The sequence below is a fragment of the Larimichthys crocea genome, unplaced genomic scaffold, assembly GCF_000972845.2.
Source record: "Larimichthys crocea isolate SSNF unplaced genomic scaffold, L_crocea_2.0 scaffold100, whole genome shotgun sequence".
Lineage (NCBI taxonomy): Eukaryota > Metazoa > Chordata > Actinopteri > Sciaenidae > Larimichthys > Larimichthys crocea.
Window position 1 is genome coordinate 589,620 of NW_020851384.1, and position 17,500 is coordinate 607,119.

The window sequence follows — 17,500 nt, forward strand, 5'->3', positions numbered from 1 at the left end:
CCCTGTGAGGCGTTCAGGGACCTCCTAGAGGAGCCTTTTTAAATGAAATGACAGCTCAGTAATCCGTAAACAATGACACGTTTAATGCCAAGCGACCGAGCCACATGCTGAGACGTAAACATGAGATAATAAGAGCTCTAAAAGAGGATTTAAAATATGCCCGGTACCTGAATATGTAAAGTAAAAGAGAGAAGAGATGTAAAGTTCATCCATAGGTGAGAATCTATGGACGCTAAACCGGTCGTACCTTACATTTACGTTTAGTCATTCAGCTGACGCTTTTATCCAGAGTCACTTACAGGGAGCAATTTGGGGTTCAGCATCTCGTCCAAGGACACTTCGACATGCAGACTGTAGCAGCCGGGGATCAAACCACCGATCATCTGATTAGTGGACGACCCGCTCTGCCTCCTGAGCCACAGCCCCCGTACCTACTGCTATACACCATGACAACAACATCTAATTGACTCCCCAGTCTCGCCACTACCAGGGTAGCGAGAAACTTAATGCGCATCTAAATATGTAAATATAATTATCCCAGAAGAAACTCAGGAGTCATGACTGACCAGCTAACCTTCACGATCTCGTCACTTTTGGTTGATGCCGCCTCAGCATGTTCTCCAGCTCCTGATACAGGCTGTGTTCATCTCTGACGTCTTCCTGACGGGCCTCCCAGCCTGCACAGTGAAACCCTTCAGATGATCCAGAACGTGGCAACTCGCCTGCACTTTAACATGTTACCCTGCTGCTCATGGAGCTCCTCTGTCGACCTGTAGCAGCCACATTAAACTCAGATCTACAAAGCAGTCTCTGCTTCTTGAACGTCCTCATACAGACAGATGTTACCTCCTCCTGGCTCTGCCACCCAGGACTCAGGACAATCCATCTTTTCTGTCTGTTGTTCCCCGTTGGTGGAACGTCCTACCAGTTCCTACAGATCAGGGGCGTCCCTCTCTACCTTCACAGACCTCCTGAAGACCCCCAGCTCTTCAGAGAGGACCTCCTCTACAACACTACCAACAACTCTGTCCTCTACAGCTGGACTTGGGTAGTACTTATTGCTGCAGTGTCAGCTAAATGACTAAATGTAGCTGATTGTTCCGTCTTGTGAATGCCGTCGTTGACTGTTTCGACCTTCACTTTGTAGAAGGAAGTTGTTTTTTCAGTCATAACAAAAGCCACGTGGCTCCTCGAGGCACAGTTTGGGAGTGAACCGTGTTGAACTGAATGATTGATTTAGTGTGTGAAGCGGCTTCTGCAAAAGAACGCCTGAGGAACTGATTTTAAAAGAACCGGAAGAAAACCACAGACCTCGCAGCGTAGTGTATTGTAGGTTTTTCACTCATGCTTCCCTTATAAGAACATTACATGGATGCTTATGATAGCCTAGCTTCTTCTGAATCTATAGGTACCACACACATGGTGTTCCACATACATTAAGTATTGTTTATAAGCTTAAATGTTAAAGAAGTAAAAACAAGCAGAAAATGGCTTCATCCTAAAAATATAGATCTTTTGTGCACTTTATTTAAAAAAGCCTGACACAACTGACGTTACATCTTGTTGATTTTGACAGATCGACTTGGACACGATCGACGTGAGCAACCTGAACCGTCAGTTCCTCTTCCAGAAGAAGCATGTGGGCAAGTCTAAAGCACAGGTATTTAAACACGAGCGGGTTAACCTCAGGTAGCATCATTAATCTTGTTTGAGCTGACACTGTGTTATGACGAACACCCTGAAATATGCAATAGTAATATCTTTATTGGAATTTTACAGTCGACAGGTTACGGGAAACAAAAACAAAATAGGAGCATTATTCCATTCCATTATTTCCCAACAGTTCCCACCATGAGCAAGCACTTGACGACAGTGGTGAGGAAAAACTTCCTTTAAGAGGGAGAACCGAGATTAGACATCTGCAGAGACAGGTTGAGTTAAAGAGAGGGAGATATGACTAAAGGTAGTATTAATCATAATAATAGTACATGTAGTGGACTTCATCAGGACCACAGCGGCAGGCCCGACCAGTCGATGATCAAGTGAATGTTAATATACAAATCTTCCAAATGAAGATGACTGCGATATATCGGGACATAAGTGGAAGTGTTCATAATTTAATAATGGTTACGTTGTACGTCTTTGGCTCATTGAGTTACACTCTGTTGTTCTTCAGGTAGCCAAGGAGAGCGCTCTGCAGTTCTGTCCGTCTGCAAATATCACGGCGTACCACGACAGCATCATGAAGTGAGCCCCTCTGTTTTTTTTTGACTCGTCTAATAAAAAGTGTTAGACATGTTGTTGATGTGTTCTTCCCCTCCTGACAGCCCCGACTACAACGTGGAGTTCTTCAGAAAGTTTGTGCTGGTGATGAACGCTCTGGATAACAGAGGTACTCAAACACAACATCACGACTCTGACGTGTTGTGTTTCTTCAGTTTTGGTCGCACATAGACAAAGAAGGTATCAAAATGACCGGCTCAGCGGGGGATGTTGTGCTGTGACTTTTCTAAGAGCTTCACCAAATGGTTTTGCCAAAAATCACTAAAAACCACGGCAACGTTTACAATGGGTGTGTATTGGTAGAATGTTCCAGGTGACCTCATCGCTAGAGTGGAGAGGGAGAGAAACATTTGTCAGAAAATACATTTGCAACCGGCTCTCGTGGCCACAAATGTCTCTCTACAGAAATAATTTCTACATAGAAACGTAGGAAAATTCGTGGGCTACGCAGCGATATCACTGCTGAAGCTGTCAGACTTATAGTTTTGGCGGGAGACGCACTGATGCTCCAGGATCACCCACCGACAGCCCCATCTACTCCCATGTAAACTGGAGAGGAGAAATTTCCCAAAGGAGCACGGGGCACCTGTTCTTTCTCTCTCTCCCCAGGTCACATTTTTTAACTTCACACACTGAAATTCAGCATTCACATGGTCGACAAGATGAGGATGCTCACGGTCATTTGGGCTTTTTGATACCACCTACCGTTTGGCATTAGTGTCCACTAGTTGGAGGGGCTTCATTTAGAGATTTTCTGTGTCTCTCAGCAGTCACTCACACACAGACAGAGCACAGCTGCAGTTAATTGCTCTGACCTGCAGCTGACCCTGGTTGCTCGGCAACCTCAAGCTGCCTTTGACTGACTTTGTTGAGTCTCTGTGCTGCTGCAGTGTCAGTAATAATGTCTGTCAGACACACTCTACAGTTATTTACAGTTTCTAATTGTCTTTACAGTCTGACTTCAGAGGAACATTCCTCTGTCTGTCAGGGTTACACAACAGGAAGTGATGTGATGTCACATACATGTTTGGCTGAAACAGGAAGGAAGCTCGTGCAGTGAATTGAGTTTCAGGTGTTTTACATTAAACATGCACTGACCGTGAACTTCCTCTGGCTGTCGACTCGACTGTGACCCGAACACCTGATCACTTCTTCTTCTTCTGCTTTTTCAGGAGTTCTTTCATTACTCCGTGGGGACCGTCCTCATCTTCATCGCCTCCATCGTCGCCGCTGTCAAGGCCGGAGCGGCTTCGGCGCTGGTGGCCGGATCGGTACGTGATCACTTTCACGGAGTGGTCCCTGAAAGCTGAGACAGAGTGAGACCTCCTCACGACAAAACCATGAAAGTCTGGCAGGAGCTGAACCCACCCTCACTTCCTGTTTCTGATTACAGGAAGTCCCTTTAACTTCTGAACCAATAACAAAACATCTGTTTTTAAATTTTATTGTACCATTAAACTCCAGTTTCAGAGTGTAATCCCACTGTAACTATGTCCAGCTGTACTCGAGTATTTGTTCTGATTACATTACTTCTGATCAAAAACTAGCGAGTCGACAACTTTGCTACCAGCCAATCATCATCCAGGTCCCCAGCAGCAGCTGATCTCACTGCCTAGTCCAGCAGCAGTCAGCCCAGCTCGGCGTCTGTCTTTCAGCCTTTTATTTCACCAAGCTCTCACCAACCACTAAAAGTCAGTCCCACATTTACTCTTGTCCAGCTAACAGCAGCTAACAGACTGAGCTAACATTAGCTGACAGTCAGCATGAATGACAGAGACATCATTCACCTGGTTCCAGTCAGAGTTGCATCATCAGGATTTGAACTGTCCGTTTATCAGAGAACATACACACAATGTTTCTGTAACGTGTCTGCAGGTGTTCGGCTTCATCGCGACGTTCCTGATGGCTGTCAGTTTGTGGACGTCTTACAGTGTGACCTGTGGCTCTCATCAGACAGGTCTGATCCTCTTTTAATATGTCACATGTTGAACCAGAACCAGAAGAAGGCGTTCAGTTCAGAGTCTTCACTGACTTCTTGTTGTGTTAGAGTCAGGAATGCTAACTATGCTAACTGTGCTAATCAGCTGTTACAGTCACATGATGAGTCTCATGACTCATGGCTAACGTCTTTCTCCTCACTCCTCTTTTCATCCCTTCATCACCTTTCTCATTTCCTCCCTCCCTCCAGGTGCAGCAGTGTAAGCAGTGATCCGTCATGGAGGAATCAGGTGGCTTTGTTGGCAGTTTGCTGTGTCCTGGTCAATTTTCTGCCTAGCAACCACCTGGATAATTAACCTGATTGGATAATAATTCATACTGCAGAGGTAATAGAGCAGCTGATCCAGGAGCAGCCGTAGATTCCCCCGATCCTCCCCGCAAACACCTGAAGGACCGTAGTTAAAGTCACATGTCATGTTAAAGGTGCTCAGCATCACGTTTTAATCTGAACCAACCAACAACACAGCGGTGCAAACAATCAGTCACAACTACATTTCCCATCATCCCTGCTACTTCCTGTTTGTTTTCCTCGTGGCGGCCAAAGACTTGACAAGCTTTTTGTGTATTTTTTAGTAAAGTTGTGTTGTTGTTGTTTTTTCCTGAAAGAACAGCGCCCTCTTCCTGTCGTGTGCCATAAACAATCCAGATGATTTCCCGCCAAAACCTCGAGTCTGAGCGTCACCACGCGTCTCTGCGTTAGCTTGATCTGCTTCGTTATTAAACGTCTCATCTTTCCAACTTTTTTTACTCCTTGAGCTCAGCGTCCAGCCTGTCACAGAAGTCTTTTTAAAATCACCTTCAACGCCCGGCAGTGACACCATGCACAGTTTAGCCCTTTTAGCTTGCTATGTTAATTTTTGCTAGCATACTAAAGCTAATGTGCTAATATGCTCCTCATTCTAGTGTGCTAACAAACATTACAAAGCTAATATTTTACAGAAAAGACCATGCATGCTAATGACTCTGTTAGCATGCTAAAACATTACTCAGGGGCTAATACTTGTGTGTGCTAAAAGAAACGGTAGCATGCTAAATTCAAACATTGAAACGGGAAACATTAGCATGCTAACAATGCAAACAAACACAAAAACCAAGAAAAGCTGCAGCTTGTGTTAAAAAACAGTCTGGTGATGATCTGTTTTTGTTGGATGAGGATTCATCCGCTGCTGAAAATAGTCCCCAACAAATGCACAATCTCCTCCTGTTTGTTGGTTGTTGTTTTTTTTTAATGAGTGTGATGATGTTCTTTAAAGAGTTTGTGCCATATTAACAATTTAATCACCACCTCTGAAGGTCATCGTGCTCTGATGAGTTTAGTTAGTTTCATGGAGATGTTTCGTCTTCAGACTGACCGCTGAGGAGTCCAGGTGTTTACCTGTGTGGGGTGAAAGGCATGTGACTCATGGACACACCCCTTCAACCAGCAGGTCTTGGATGGGGGTTGTCAAGACCACCTGTGGGTCGTTACAGACACGTGGGTCGTCAAGGACACCTGCGGGTCGTTACAGACACGTGTTGGTCGTCAAGGCCACCTGTGGGTCATTACGGCCACCTGCGGATCATTACGGACACCTGTGGGTCGTTACGGACATGTTTGGGTCGTTACGGACATGTTTGGGTCGTTACGGACGCCTGTGGGTCGTTACGGACACGTGTGGGTCGTTACAGACACCTGTGGGTCGTTACGGACACCTGTGGGTCGTTATGGACACCTGTGGGTCGTTACGCTCACCTGTGGGTCGTTATGGACACCTGTGGGTCGTTACGGACACGTATGGGTCGTTACGGACATGTGTGGGTCGTTACAGACACCTGTGTGTCGTTATGGAAACCTGTGGGTTGTTACGGACATGTGTGGGTCGTTACAGACACCTGTGTGTCGTTACGGAAACCTGTGGGTCATTACAGACACCTGTGTGTCGTTACGGAAACCTGTGGGTCGTTATGGACACCTGTGTGTCGTTACGGACGCCTGTGGGTCGTTACGGACGCCTGTGGTCGTTGTTTCCCCCTGCCCTCGTGTGTTGTTGGGTTCACATGGTGTAGATGGTTGCTGAACTGATTCTTATCGTACGTAGCTGACAGATAGAGACCCCCTATCCTCACTGCTGGTCCTTCCTTGGTTTTCAGGAAACTAAACTGCCTTCAACAGACACGATGACCTGGATGACTGAGAGTCTCCTCAGACTAAAGTGAACAAAGTCCACGTTTGTTCGGCGGAGCAGTAACTCCTATGAAGCATCACATGAACTCCTCACAGTCCGTGAACAGCCACGCTCACTTCAAACCACTCCGACACAGACGTGTCACTTCTTCTTGGTGCTTTGACCAAACAAACACGGGGCGTCGAAGTGCTGTGGAAGTCTGTCTGCACGCATGAATAAACTCTACATGTATGTACACGTTACAGATGATATGTCCACATGGAGTCAGGAAATATATGCACAGATTATTAAAACACACACATGGATACAAATGCATGTCTTATTAATAAAATGAACAGGTGTGAGTGTGGACTGATAAAAGTCACACAGATGAATAAAACAGAAATGAAAACAACAGATTTATTATGAAACATATGCATGACATATGTTTATGACAAACATACGCATGAGTTAATAAAACATCTCTACTTAGTAACATGGTTAATAAACATGTTCTGGATTTATAAAACATGTATGTGTTTATTACAGATATAACAACATGCATGGGTCAATAAAGAAAGACTAAAAATAAGATATCCGTCTGACTAAGAATAAATACACAGAAATGTCTGTGGTCAGAGAAACAGTGAGAACATTGAAAGAAGCCTCATGTTAAAGCACACAATCAGTTCAAATACCTCTGCTGGCCTGAACTCTGCATGTTTAATGTTTTCACTGTTTGTCTGATTATTCATCTGTGCACGACGATTTCCACGTCACATGACCCCCAGCGCCGACCGACCAATCAGAGCGTCTGTGCCGTTCAACAGCCGCGGATTCAAACGCAGTTTGTCTTTTAGTCCTACAAACATGGTGGACTCAACATTAGCATGAAGCTACACTGTGCTAACCATGCTAAGTTAGTTAACAGTGTGAACTAGCTTGATGAGATATAATTACGTACACGTCAGACCAACAGTTCCCACTATGAGCTAGCGTTAGCGACAGCGGCTAGGAAAAACTTTAAAGGAACCTCGATGTTGAACATCTGCCGAGATCCAGCTCGCATTAGCTAACGAGCCGTGACGAGTAACATGAACACGTTAGTCAGCTGACCCGTTAACACACCGACGTTTGTTTCAGTTCGGTCAAACTGACTGAACCAATCAGATCTGCTGAGTCTGCCCGTGGTCAGTGATTTTATTCTGAAAGTTTTCTGCCAGTTTGGAGACAGATTACTGCCTTACTGCTGATCCCATGCCAAAAGTCAGACGTTGCTCTGCGTTGTCTTAAAGTTTCATGTGGAGCAGCTCGGCGTGCAGCACGAAGGACTCTGAACCGACCTCGTGGAGTCGATGCACAGATTTAAATACAGATTATCGTCTCACTTGTGCTGCGTCTCTTAAAGCCTCTACACACTGTGGGGTCAGTCTGTCTGTGGTCTGTCTGTCACTCTGTCTGTGGTCAGTCCGTCTGTGGTCAGTCTGTCTGTGGTCTGTCTGTCACTCCGTCTGTGGTCAGTCTGTCTGTGGTCTGTCTGTCACTCTGTCTGTGGTCAGTCTGTCTGTGGTCTGTCTGTCACTCTGTCTGTGGTCTGTCCGTCTGTGGTCTGTCTGTCACTCTGTCTGTGGTCTGTCTGTCACTCTGTCTGTGGTCAGTCTGTCTGTGGTCTGTCTGTCACTCTGTCTGTGGTCAGTCAGTCAGTCTGTCTGTGGTCAGTCAGTCAGTGGTCTGTCAGTCTGTGGTCTGTCAGTCTGTGGTCAGTCTGTCAGTCAGTCTGTCTGTGGTCAGTCTGTCGGTGGTCTGTCCGTCAGTCAGTCTGTGGTCAGTCTGTCAGTCAGTCTGTGGTCTGTCTGTCTGTGGTCAGTCTGTCAGTCAGTCTGTCAGTCAGTCTGTCTGTGGTCAGTCTGTCGGTGGTCTGTCCGTCTGTCAGTCTGTGGTCAGTCAGTCTGTGGTCAGTCTGTCAGTCAGTCTGTGGTCAGTCTGTCAGTCAGTCTGTGGTCTGTCAGTCTGTGGTCAGTCTATCAGTCAGTCTGTCTGTGGTCAGTGTGTCGGTGGTCTGTCCGTCAGTCAGTCTGTGGTCAGTCTGTCAGTCAGTCTGTGGTCTGTCTGTCTGTGGTCAGTCTGTCAGTCAGTCTGTGGTCAGTCAGTCTGTGGTCTGTCTGTGGTCAGTCTGTCTGTCTGTGGTCAGTCTGTCAGTCAGTCTGTGGTCAGTCAGTCTGTCAGTCAGTCTGTGATCTGTCTGTCTGTGGTCAGTCTGTCAGTCTGTCTGTGGTCAGTCAGTCAGTGGTCTGTCTGTGGCCAGTCTGTGGTCAGTCAGTCTGTGGTCAGTCTGTCTGTGGTCTGTCTGTCACTCTGTCTGTGGTCAGTCTGTCTGTGGTCTGTCTGTCACTCTGTCTGTGGTCAGTCTGTCAGTGGTCTGTCAGTCAGTGGTCTGTCAGTCTGTGGTCTGTCAGTCTGTGGTCAGTCTGTCAGTCAGTCTGTCAGTCAGTCTGTGGTCTGTCAGTCAGTGGTCTGTCAGTCTGTGGTCTGTCAGTCTGTGGTCTGTCAGTCTGTGGTCAGTCTGTCAGTCAGTCTGTCAGTCAGTCTGTGGTCAGTCTGTCAGTCAGTCTGTCTGTGGTCAGTCAGTCAGTCTGTCTGTGGTCAGTCATCAGTGGTCTGTCAGTCTGTGGTCTGTCAGTCTGTGGTCAGTCTGTCAGTCAGTCTGTCTGTGGTCAGTCTGTCAGTCTGTCTGTGGTCAGTCATCAGTGGTCTGTCAGTCTGTGGTCTGTCAGTCTGTGGTCAGTCTGTCCGTCAGTCAGTCTGTGGTCAGTCTGTCAGTCAGTCTGTGGTCAGTCTGTCAGTCAGTCTGTGGTCAGTCTGTCAGTCAGTCTGTCAGTCAGTCTGTCTGTGGTCAGTCTGTCAGTCAGTCTGTCAGTCAGTCAGTCTGTGGTCTGTCTGTCTGTGGTCAGTCTGTCAGTCAGTCTGTCAGTCAGTCTGTGGTCAGTCTGTCAGTCAGTCTGTGGTCTGTCTGTCACTCTGTCTGTGGTCTGTCTGTCTGTGGTCAGTCTGTCTGTGGTCTGTCAGTCAGTCTGTGGTCTGTCAGTCAGTCTGTCTGTGGTCAGTCAGTCAGTGGTCTGTCTGTCTGTGGTCTGTCAGTCTGTGGTCTGTCAGTCAGTCTGTGGTCTGTCAGTCTGTGGTCTGTCAGTCTGTGGTCAGTCTGTCAGTCAGTCTGTCTGTGGTCAGTCTGTCGGTGGTCTGTCCGTTAGTCAGTCTGTGGTCAGTCTGTAGTCAGTCTGTGGTCTGTCTGTCTGTGGTCTGTCTGTCGGTGGTCTGTCCGTCAGTCAGTCTGTGGTCAGCACCATGCTGTCTTTAGTTTCTGGACTTTGGCACTTTATTATTGTTATTATTGTTATTAGCATCGTTAGTAATGCAGCTTGCACTGATAAATTAAATGTCTTAATTGCTGATTGAGATGAATCCAGTCTGACTTCAAATCATGAAGATTTTCTATTTGTACGTTTGAATTTTTGATATTTTCATGTTTGTGCTCAGAGTCACGTTTGTTGTCGTCTTCATTTCTTTTTTATTGCTGCCTGGACGTTTGAAACCGGAGCGAGTCTCTGAGATGCGTTCTGTTTGTCCTCTGGGACACTCGATGTGCTGATCCAGGATGTCCGTGTCACCTTCATCGAGCGGTCTGTTTGTTTGGTCGTCTTCTCGTGAACCTTTGTTAGACTTGGTGGAGCTCTCTCCTCCTCTCAGAGGTCCGTTCACGGTTCTGGATCAGTGCTAACATTTCAAAAAGATGAAACCATGAAGTGAGAATGAGCGTGGAGCCCAGAGGACGGAGACGCGGAGACGCGGAGGTTCAGATAAGTTCGTTTCTTTCTCCAAAGTGCCTTAATGTTCTGTTGTTCTGAGCGTCCATCGTCTGTCCGCGCTGAAGCTGCTGAACGATGAAGTGATTCTTCAGTGTTATTATATTCTCTCCACGTCACATGACTTGTGTTGTTTTCTACATTTTTAAAAAAGTGTCTTTAAACTACAAGTTGTGATTTGTTGCATGTTCAGAATTTCAAAATTAAAGTCTCATCGCACCATTTCTGTGTCCATGTGTTCAATTCACAGCGTGAGGCGAGGGGGCTTCATCACACACTGAACTCTACACACCTGATTCCTCTGTGTGTGTGTGTGTGTGTGTGTGTGTGTGTGTGTGTGTGTGTGTGTGTGTGTGTGAACATTCAGCTTTTTTTTATTTGATTTGATTTTGTCCGTTAATTTATTAATTAGTGAGGTAAGGTAACACACACAGGTGACATAGCTGTACAAATGACAGGTGACACAGGTGTACGGGTAACACACAGAGGTGTACAGGTAACAGGTGATACAGGTGACACACACAGTTGTAAGGGTAACACAGGTGACAGGTGTACGGGTAACACAGGTGATACACACAGGTGCACAGGTGACACAGGTGTACAGGTGACACACACAGGTGTACAGGTGACACACACAGGAGACACACACAGGTGACACACAGGTGTACGGGTAACAGGTGGCACAGGTGTACGGGTGACACAGGTGACACACACAGGTGATACAGATGTACAGGTGACACACACAGGTGTACAGGTGACACACACAGGTGTACGGGTGACACAGGTGTACAGGTGACACACAGGAGACACAGGTGTACAGGTGACACACACAGGTGTACGGGTAACACAGGTGACACAGGTGTACGGGTGACACACAGGAGACACAGGTGTACAGGTGACACACACAGGTGTACAGGTGACACACACAGGTGTACGGGTGACACAGGTGACACAGGTGTACGGGTGACACACACAGGTGTACGGGTGACACAGATGTACAGGTAACACAGGTGTACAGGTGACACAGATGTACGGGTGACACAGGTGTACGGGTGACACACACAGGTGTACGGGTGACACAGATGTACGGGTAACACAGGTAACACAGGTGTACAGGTGACACAGATGTACAGGTAACACAGGTGACACAGCTGTATAGGTGACACAGGTGTACGGTGTACGGGTGACACACACAGGTGTACGGGTGACACAGATGTACGGGTAACACAGGTGTACAGGTGACACACACAGGTGTACGGGTAACACAGGTGTACGGGTGACACACACAGGTGTACAGGTGACACAGATGTACGGGTAACACAGGTGTACAGGTGGCACAGCTGTACAGGTAACACAGGTGACACAGCTGTACAGGTAACACAGGTGTATGTTTGCAGGTTTCCAGGCAGCTCAGAAGAGTTTGAAGTGGCGACGTCTCAACAACAGGTGACATATTTAATTTAAAAATAAAGTTTATTAAATAAAGAAACATAAATTATAATTTGATTAATTATATAAAAACATGAGTAATGAGTTCAGTTACTTTGATCATTTTATTCATTCATTTAAATTAGTGGAAAATAATTTGATTTACAAAATAAAAGTCTAAAGCATTAAAGAATAAAAGTCGTTAATCGATCAAATACTGATCATTCACAGTGCACAGTCTGATGTAACCACCAGGGGCGCTGCTTCTGTGTCAGGTGTTTCAATGATGTCATCACAGGTGAGCTGGTTTGTAGGTGAAGAGGAAGCACGTGACACTGACCACGCAACGACAGGACTGTGAGTACCACGTGATCAACAGGAAACATCTGATTGGATGACGTTTGTTACTTCAGGCTTCTTAATCCCGCCCCCTTTCTGCTGTGTGTGTGTGTGTGTGTGTGTGTGTGTGTGTGAGGGAGGGGGTGTGTCCTCTCCAGTCTCCATGGAAACAGGTGTCAAACACGGAAGTGGTCGGTCGGTGTGCTGCAGGTAAACAACACGTCAGAGCTCTGATCGATCTCACCTGGTTATTGACACGTGACGACGAACAGACAACCAGACAAACATCCGGTTAACGGCCAGTGTCCGGTGAGTCTCTTCCGGTTTAACGATCCACGGAGTCATTCAAAAAACATTTAAAACGTGTGTGTCCATTGTCGGACAAACCTTCAAAATAATATCAAGGAACATCTTTCAAAACAAAATGATATTTATTAATTTAATACTGATATTTACACGTGTCAGACCTTTACTCCATTACTCTGACCCTTAGTTTCTTCATGTCTGTCTCTGTGAACTCACACCTGTCCACAGGTGAGCTGACAGGATGCTCAGGTTTCAGGAGGTGGAGTCGGGACAGGCCACGCCCCCTGGCAGCGGCGGCCTGGTTGCTAAGCGATACAGCATCGTGCAGAGTCTGGGCCGGGGAAGCTTCGGTTCAGTTTACCTGGTGGAGGACGGCAAAGCTGCAGGTGGAGAACAACTGTGAGTCCATCGTCTGTCTGTGTTCACAGGTGGAGGAGGTCTCCATCATCTCCATCATTATCTCCATCATCTCCATCATTATCATCATCATCTCCATCATCATCATCATCATCATCATCATCTCCATCATCATCATCACCATCATCACCATCATCTCCATCATCACCATCTCCATCATCATCTCCATCATCATCTCCATCCTCTCCATCATCATCATCATCATCATCATCTCCATCATCATCATCACCATCATCATCATCATCATCATCTCCATCATCATCATCATCATCATCATCATCACCTCCATCATCATCATCATCATCATCATCATCATCATCATCATCTCCATCATCATCATCATCATCATCACCATCATCATCATTATCTCCATCATCATCATCATCATCATTATCTCCATCCTCTCCATCATTATCTCCATCATCATCATCATCATCATCATCATCATCATCATCATCATCTCCATCATCATCTCCATCATCATCATCTCCATCATCATCATCATCATTATCTCCATCATCATCATCATCATCTCCATCATCATCTCCATCATCATCATCACCATCTCCATCATCATCTCCATCATCATCATCACCATCCTCTCCATCATCAGAATCAGGTTTAGTTGTTGCCATGGTTGTCCTCCTGGAGACGTTCAGGTCCTGCAGCAGCCAATCACCTTCTCTGCAGACCCCGTGACACGCTGCAGTCCGCCTGTGTCCTTGGTGGTGGCAGCAGCATGCCAGATGGTGATGGAGGAGGTAAGGGTGGAGGAGGTGATGGAGGAGTAGAAGTGCACCATCTTTGTCTTTGTTGAGCTACAGCAGGAAGTTCATCCTCTGCTGATGTTCAGCTCCAGCTGGAGGTCAGATGAAGCTCCACAGGAGGAGGAAAGACTCCACAGAGGGTGATGGAGGCAGGTGAGGGTGATGGAGGCAGGTGAGGGTGATGGAGGCAGATGAGGGTGATGGAGGCAGGTGAGGGTGAGTTCTTCCTGAGGGCAGGAAGTCAGTGATCCACCTGCAGGTGGAGTCAGACACGCTCAGCTGATCCACAAACAGGATCATCATCATCTTCACTGACAGACAAAGAGTTCAGCAGAGAGACACTAGAGGGCAGCATCGGCCTGCAACACACACCTGGACTGATTATTCAGCGTGTGTGTGTGTGTGTGTGTTACAGTGTGTGTGTGTGTGTTACAGTGTGTGTGTGTGTGTGTGTTACAGTGTGTGTTGATTTTAACTGTTTGTGATGAACAAACAGGTTTGAATGAATCTGTGTGTGTCAGACGTCAATGTAACCGGGCTCAGCAGCCTCTATGGACATGATGGCAGAGGAGAAGAGAGTGAAGAGGACGCTGACGGAGGAAGCTAAGAAGAGAAAAGGAGAGAGTGAGCGAGCAAGAAGCCGCCGGACAAGAGTAAATGTGGGACTGACTTTTAGTGGTTGGTGAGAGCTTGGTGAAATAAAAGGCTGAAAGACAGACGCCGAGCTGGGCTGACTGCTGCTGGACTAGGCAGTGAGATCAGCTGCTGCTGGGACCTGGATGATGATTGGCTGCTGGGGACCTGGATGATGATTGGCTGCTGGGGACCTGGATGATGATTGGCTGCTTGATCAGAAGTAATGTATTCAGAACAAATACTCGAGTACAGCTGAACATTGTTACACAGTCTGACCAGATTAAACTGCAGAAAGTCGTGACCTGACGTCTGTGTCATTGAGCTGCTGAGTGATCGATCACAGGCTGGAAGCTCTCGAACTGTTTGCACCCCGCTGACGCCTCACATCCTGTCTGATTCATTCACTTCCTGTTTGACATCTTCTGCTCAGCATGGAGGCGGAGCTTCGAGGCAGATCAAGACAGAGAGCAACGAGGATTCATCCTCAGCCCGGGAGGAGCTCTGATGATGTTCACACAGCTGTACTCGAGTATTTGTTCTGATTACATTACTTCTGATCAAACAGCCAATCATCATCCAGGTCCCCAGCAGCAGCTGATCTCACTGCCTAGTCCAGCAGCAGTCAGCCCAGCTCGGCGTCTGTCTTTCAGCCTTTTATTTCACCAAGCTCTCACCAACCACTAAAAGTCAGTCCCACATTTACTCTTGTCCGGCGGCTTCTTGCTCGCTCACTCTCTCCTTTTCTCTTCTTAGCTTCCTCCGTCAGCGTCCTCTTCACTCTCTGCTCCTCTGCCATCATGTCCATAGAAGCTGCTGAGCCCGGTTACATTGCCTGCTTACTCAGCTCCTGTTCTGGCATGACACCAATCACTAAGTGCCTGTGGTACAAACACTGACACTCGTAACTTTTTCTCCATAAAAGATGATCCAGTTTCACCAACATCTTTGAAATAGTTGGTGGTGTGACACAAACCATGACCTGCTCGAGAATTGAATGAGCAGAAGAGACGGTGAGCACGGCCACGAGCGGCTGATTACCTCCTTCAGGAGGGGGTGGAGGTGCTTCAGAGGGTGGAGAGGACACGTTTGATACCCACACTGCTCCATTAATATTTGAGCTCCATGCTAACATTAGCAGTGTGTTTGAGCTGATGTGCTCGTTCAGATGTGTCCTTCAAAGATGATCTGAACATGTCTTCATAGAAGAAGAAGAAGATTATTAACCCCTCGATGGGAACAGCCTCCATGTTGGATTTTCACCTCTTGAAGTTGTTTTCATGACGTAGCAGCTCTTTGGTCATTTGATGCATTTATTATCGAAGTTAACACTGACTGACGTTGTTATGCATCAGCTCTGAGGATTCATGTTGGTCTGTGTCCCTGTGTCAACTCACCAACTTCATATTTATCACATCTCACTACCTCCACTGTTGGTTGGTTGATTGGTTGGTTGACTGGTCAATTGGTTAACTTGTTGGTTGGTTAACTGGTTAGTTGGTTGACTGGTCGGTTAGTTGGTTGGTTGGTTTGTTGGTTGACTGGTTGATTGGTTGACTGGTCACTTGGTTGGTTGGTTGGTTGGTTGACTGGTCGGTCAGTTGGTTGGTTGGTTGGTTGGCTGGTCGGTTAGTTGGTTAGTTGGTTGACTGGTTGGTTGGTCGGTTGGTTGACTGGTCGGTTAGTTGGTTGGTTAGTTGGTTAGTTAGTTGGTTGACTGGTCGCTTAGTTGGTTGGTTGGTTGACTGGTCGGTTGGTTGGTTGGTTGGCTGGTCGGTTAGTTGGTTAGTTGGTTAGTTGGTTGACTGGTTGATTGGTTGACTGGTCACTTAGTTGGTTGGTTGGTTGACTGGTCGGTCAGTTGGTTGGTTGGCTGGTCGGTTAGTTGGTTAGTTGGTTGACTGGTTGGTTGGTCGGTTGGTTGACTGGTTGGTTAGTTGGTTGACTGGTTGGCTGGTCGCTTAGTTGGTTGGTTGGTTGACTGGTCGGTTAGTTGGTTGGTTGGTTGACTGGTCGCTTAGTTGGTTGGTTGGTTGGCTGGTCGGTTAGTTGGTTGGTTGGTTAGTTGGTTGACTGGTTGATTGGTTGACTGGTCACTTAGTTGGTTGGTTGGTTGACTGGTCGGTTAGTTGGTTGGTTGGTTGGCTGGTCGGTTAGTTGGTTAGTTAGTTGACTGGTTGGTTGGTTGACTGGTCGGTTAGTTGGTTGGTTGGTTGGTCGGTTAGTTGGTTGACTGGTTGATTGGTCGGTTGGTTGACTGGTCGGTTAGTTGGTCGGTTAGTTGGTTGACTGGTTGATTGGTCGGTTGGTTGACTGGTCGGTTAGTTGGTTGGTTGGTTGACTGGTCGGTTAGTTAGTTGGTTGGTTGGCTGGTCGGTTAGTTGGTTGGTTGGTTGGCTGGTCGGTTAGTTGGTTGGTTAGTTGGTTGACTGGTTGATTGGTTGACTGGTCACTTAGTTGGTTGGTTGGTTGACTGGTTGGTTAGTTGGTTGGTTAGTTGGCTGGTCGGTTAGTTGGTTGACTGGTTGGTTGGTCGGTTGGTTGACTGGTCGGTTAGTTGGTTGACTGGTCGGTTAGTTGGTTGACTGGTTGATTGGTCGGTTGGTTGACTGGTCGCTTAGTTGGTTGGTTGGTTGACTGGTTGGTGCAACTGAAGCACTAAAGATTGAAAGTTTGTCATATGAAGATAAATAAATAGACTCTCCATGAGTTGTGTTCCATCAGTCATTGTGTTTACCATCTTCTGTTGAAACCTTCTGACCTCTGGCCTTATGTCTCTTTCAGGAAGGTGCTGAAGCAGATTCCTCTGGGCGACCTCCGACCTGACGAGACAGTCCGAGCGACGCAGGAAGCCCATCTGCTGTCCCAGCTGCACCACCCGTCCATCCTCACCTTCTACCACAGCTTCCTGGAGAAAGACGCCTTCTGCATCATCACGGAGTACTGCCAGGTAACTGCAACTTGCATTTGTGCGTAGATCTACATACTCTAACTGAAGATGCTGGGTCGCAAAGACGCACTGTAGAAAATCAGCGTTACCGACATTTCTGACTCTGAGTTTGAGTTTAAAGACTGCAACAGACAAGACCTGGTGCAGAGTTACTGACAGAGCACCGCTTACATCCACCTACACATCCACCTTCTGCATGCTGACGTCCCTCCTCCAACTCCTCCAGGAGGATCATGTTGGGGTTCCCAGCACAAAGAGGAAGAGCCTTGGTTTCATGAACCCTCCAGAAGTTCCTCCGAGTTCCTCACGCCATGTCCAGGAAACTCGTTTCAGCTGTTTGTATCCGTGATGACGGTGCAAAGATCTGTTTTACTG

The 17,500-nt window shown here is 47.0% G+C and overlaps 1 protein-coding gene and 2 long non-coding RNA genes across 5 annotated transcripts in view; 2 read left to right on the top strand and 1 right to left on the bottom strand.

Moving 5' to 3' along the window:
- Positions 1-1,458: 1,458 nt before the first annotated feature.
- LOC113744667 (uncharacterized) lies at positions 1,459-2,520 on the top strand. The gene is made up of 3 exons (XR_003461726.1): positions 1,459-1,660; positions 2,177-2,247; positions 2,328-2,520. It is a non-coding gene; the product is annotated as an uncharacterized LOC113744667 (long non-coding RNA).
- Positions 2,521-3,927: 1,407 nt separating this feature from the next.
- nek11 (NIMA-related kinase 11) overlaps positions 3,928-17,500 on the top strand; it is a 30,546-nt gene continuing 16,973 nt past the window's right edge. For 2 of the 3 annotated variants that reach the window (XM_027275338.1, XM_027275341.1), the window contains exons 1-8: positions 3,928-3,974; positions 4,159-4,240; positions 4,472-4,607; positions 11,683-11,731; positions 11,945-12,070; positions 12,211-12,361; positions 12,587-12,757; positions 16,960-17,125. In XM_027275338.1, the coding sequence (XP_027131139.1) occupies positions 12,600-12,757; positions 16,960-17,125 (324 nt within the window). In that variant the 5' untranslated portion in view covers positions 3,928-3,974; positions 4,159-4,240; positions 4,472-4,607; ... (2 more) ...; positions 12,211-12,361; positions 12,587-12,599. Of the gene's footprint in view, positions 3,975-4,158; positions 4,241-4,471; positions 4,608-11,682; positions 11,732-11,944; positions 12,071-12,114; positions 12,362-12,586; positions 12,758-16,959; positions 17,126-17,500 lie in introns of those variants that run through there. The other variant, XM_027275340.1, reaches the window with a different exon arrangement.
- On the bottom strand, positions 4,839-7,967 carry LOC113744668 (uncharacterized). The gene is made up of 2 exons (XR_003461727.1): positions 6,234-7,967; positions 4,839-6,193 (listed from the first exon to the last, which is right to left on the bottom strand). It is a non-coding gene; the product is annotated as an uncharacterized LOC113744668 (long non-coding RNA).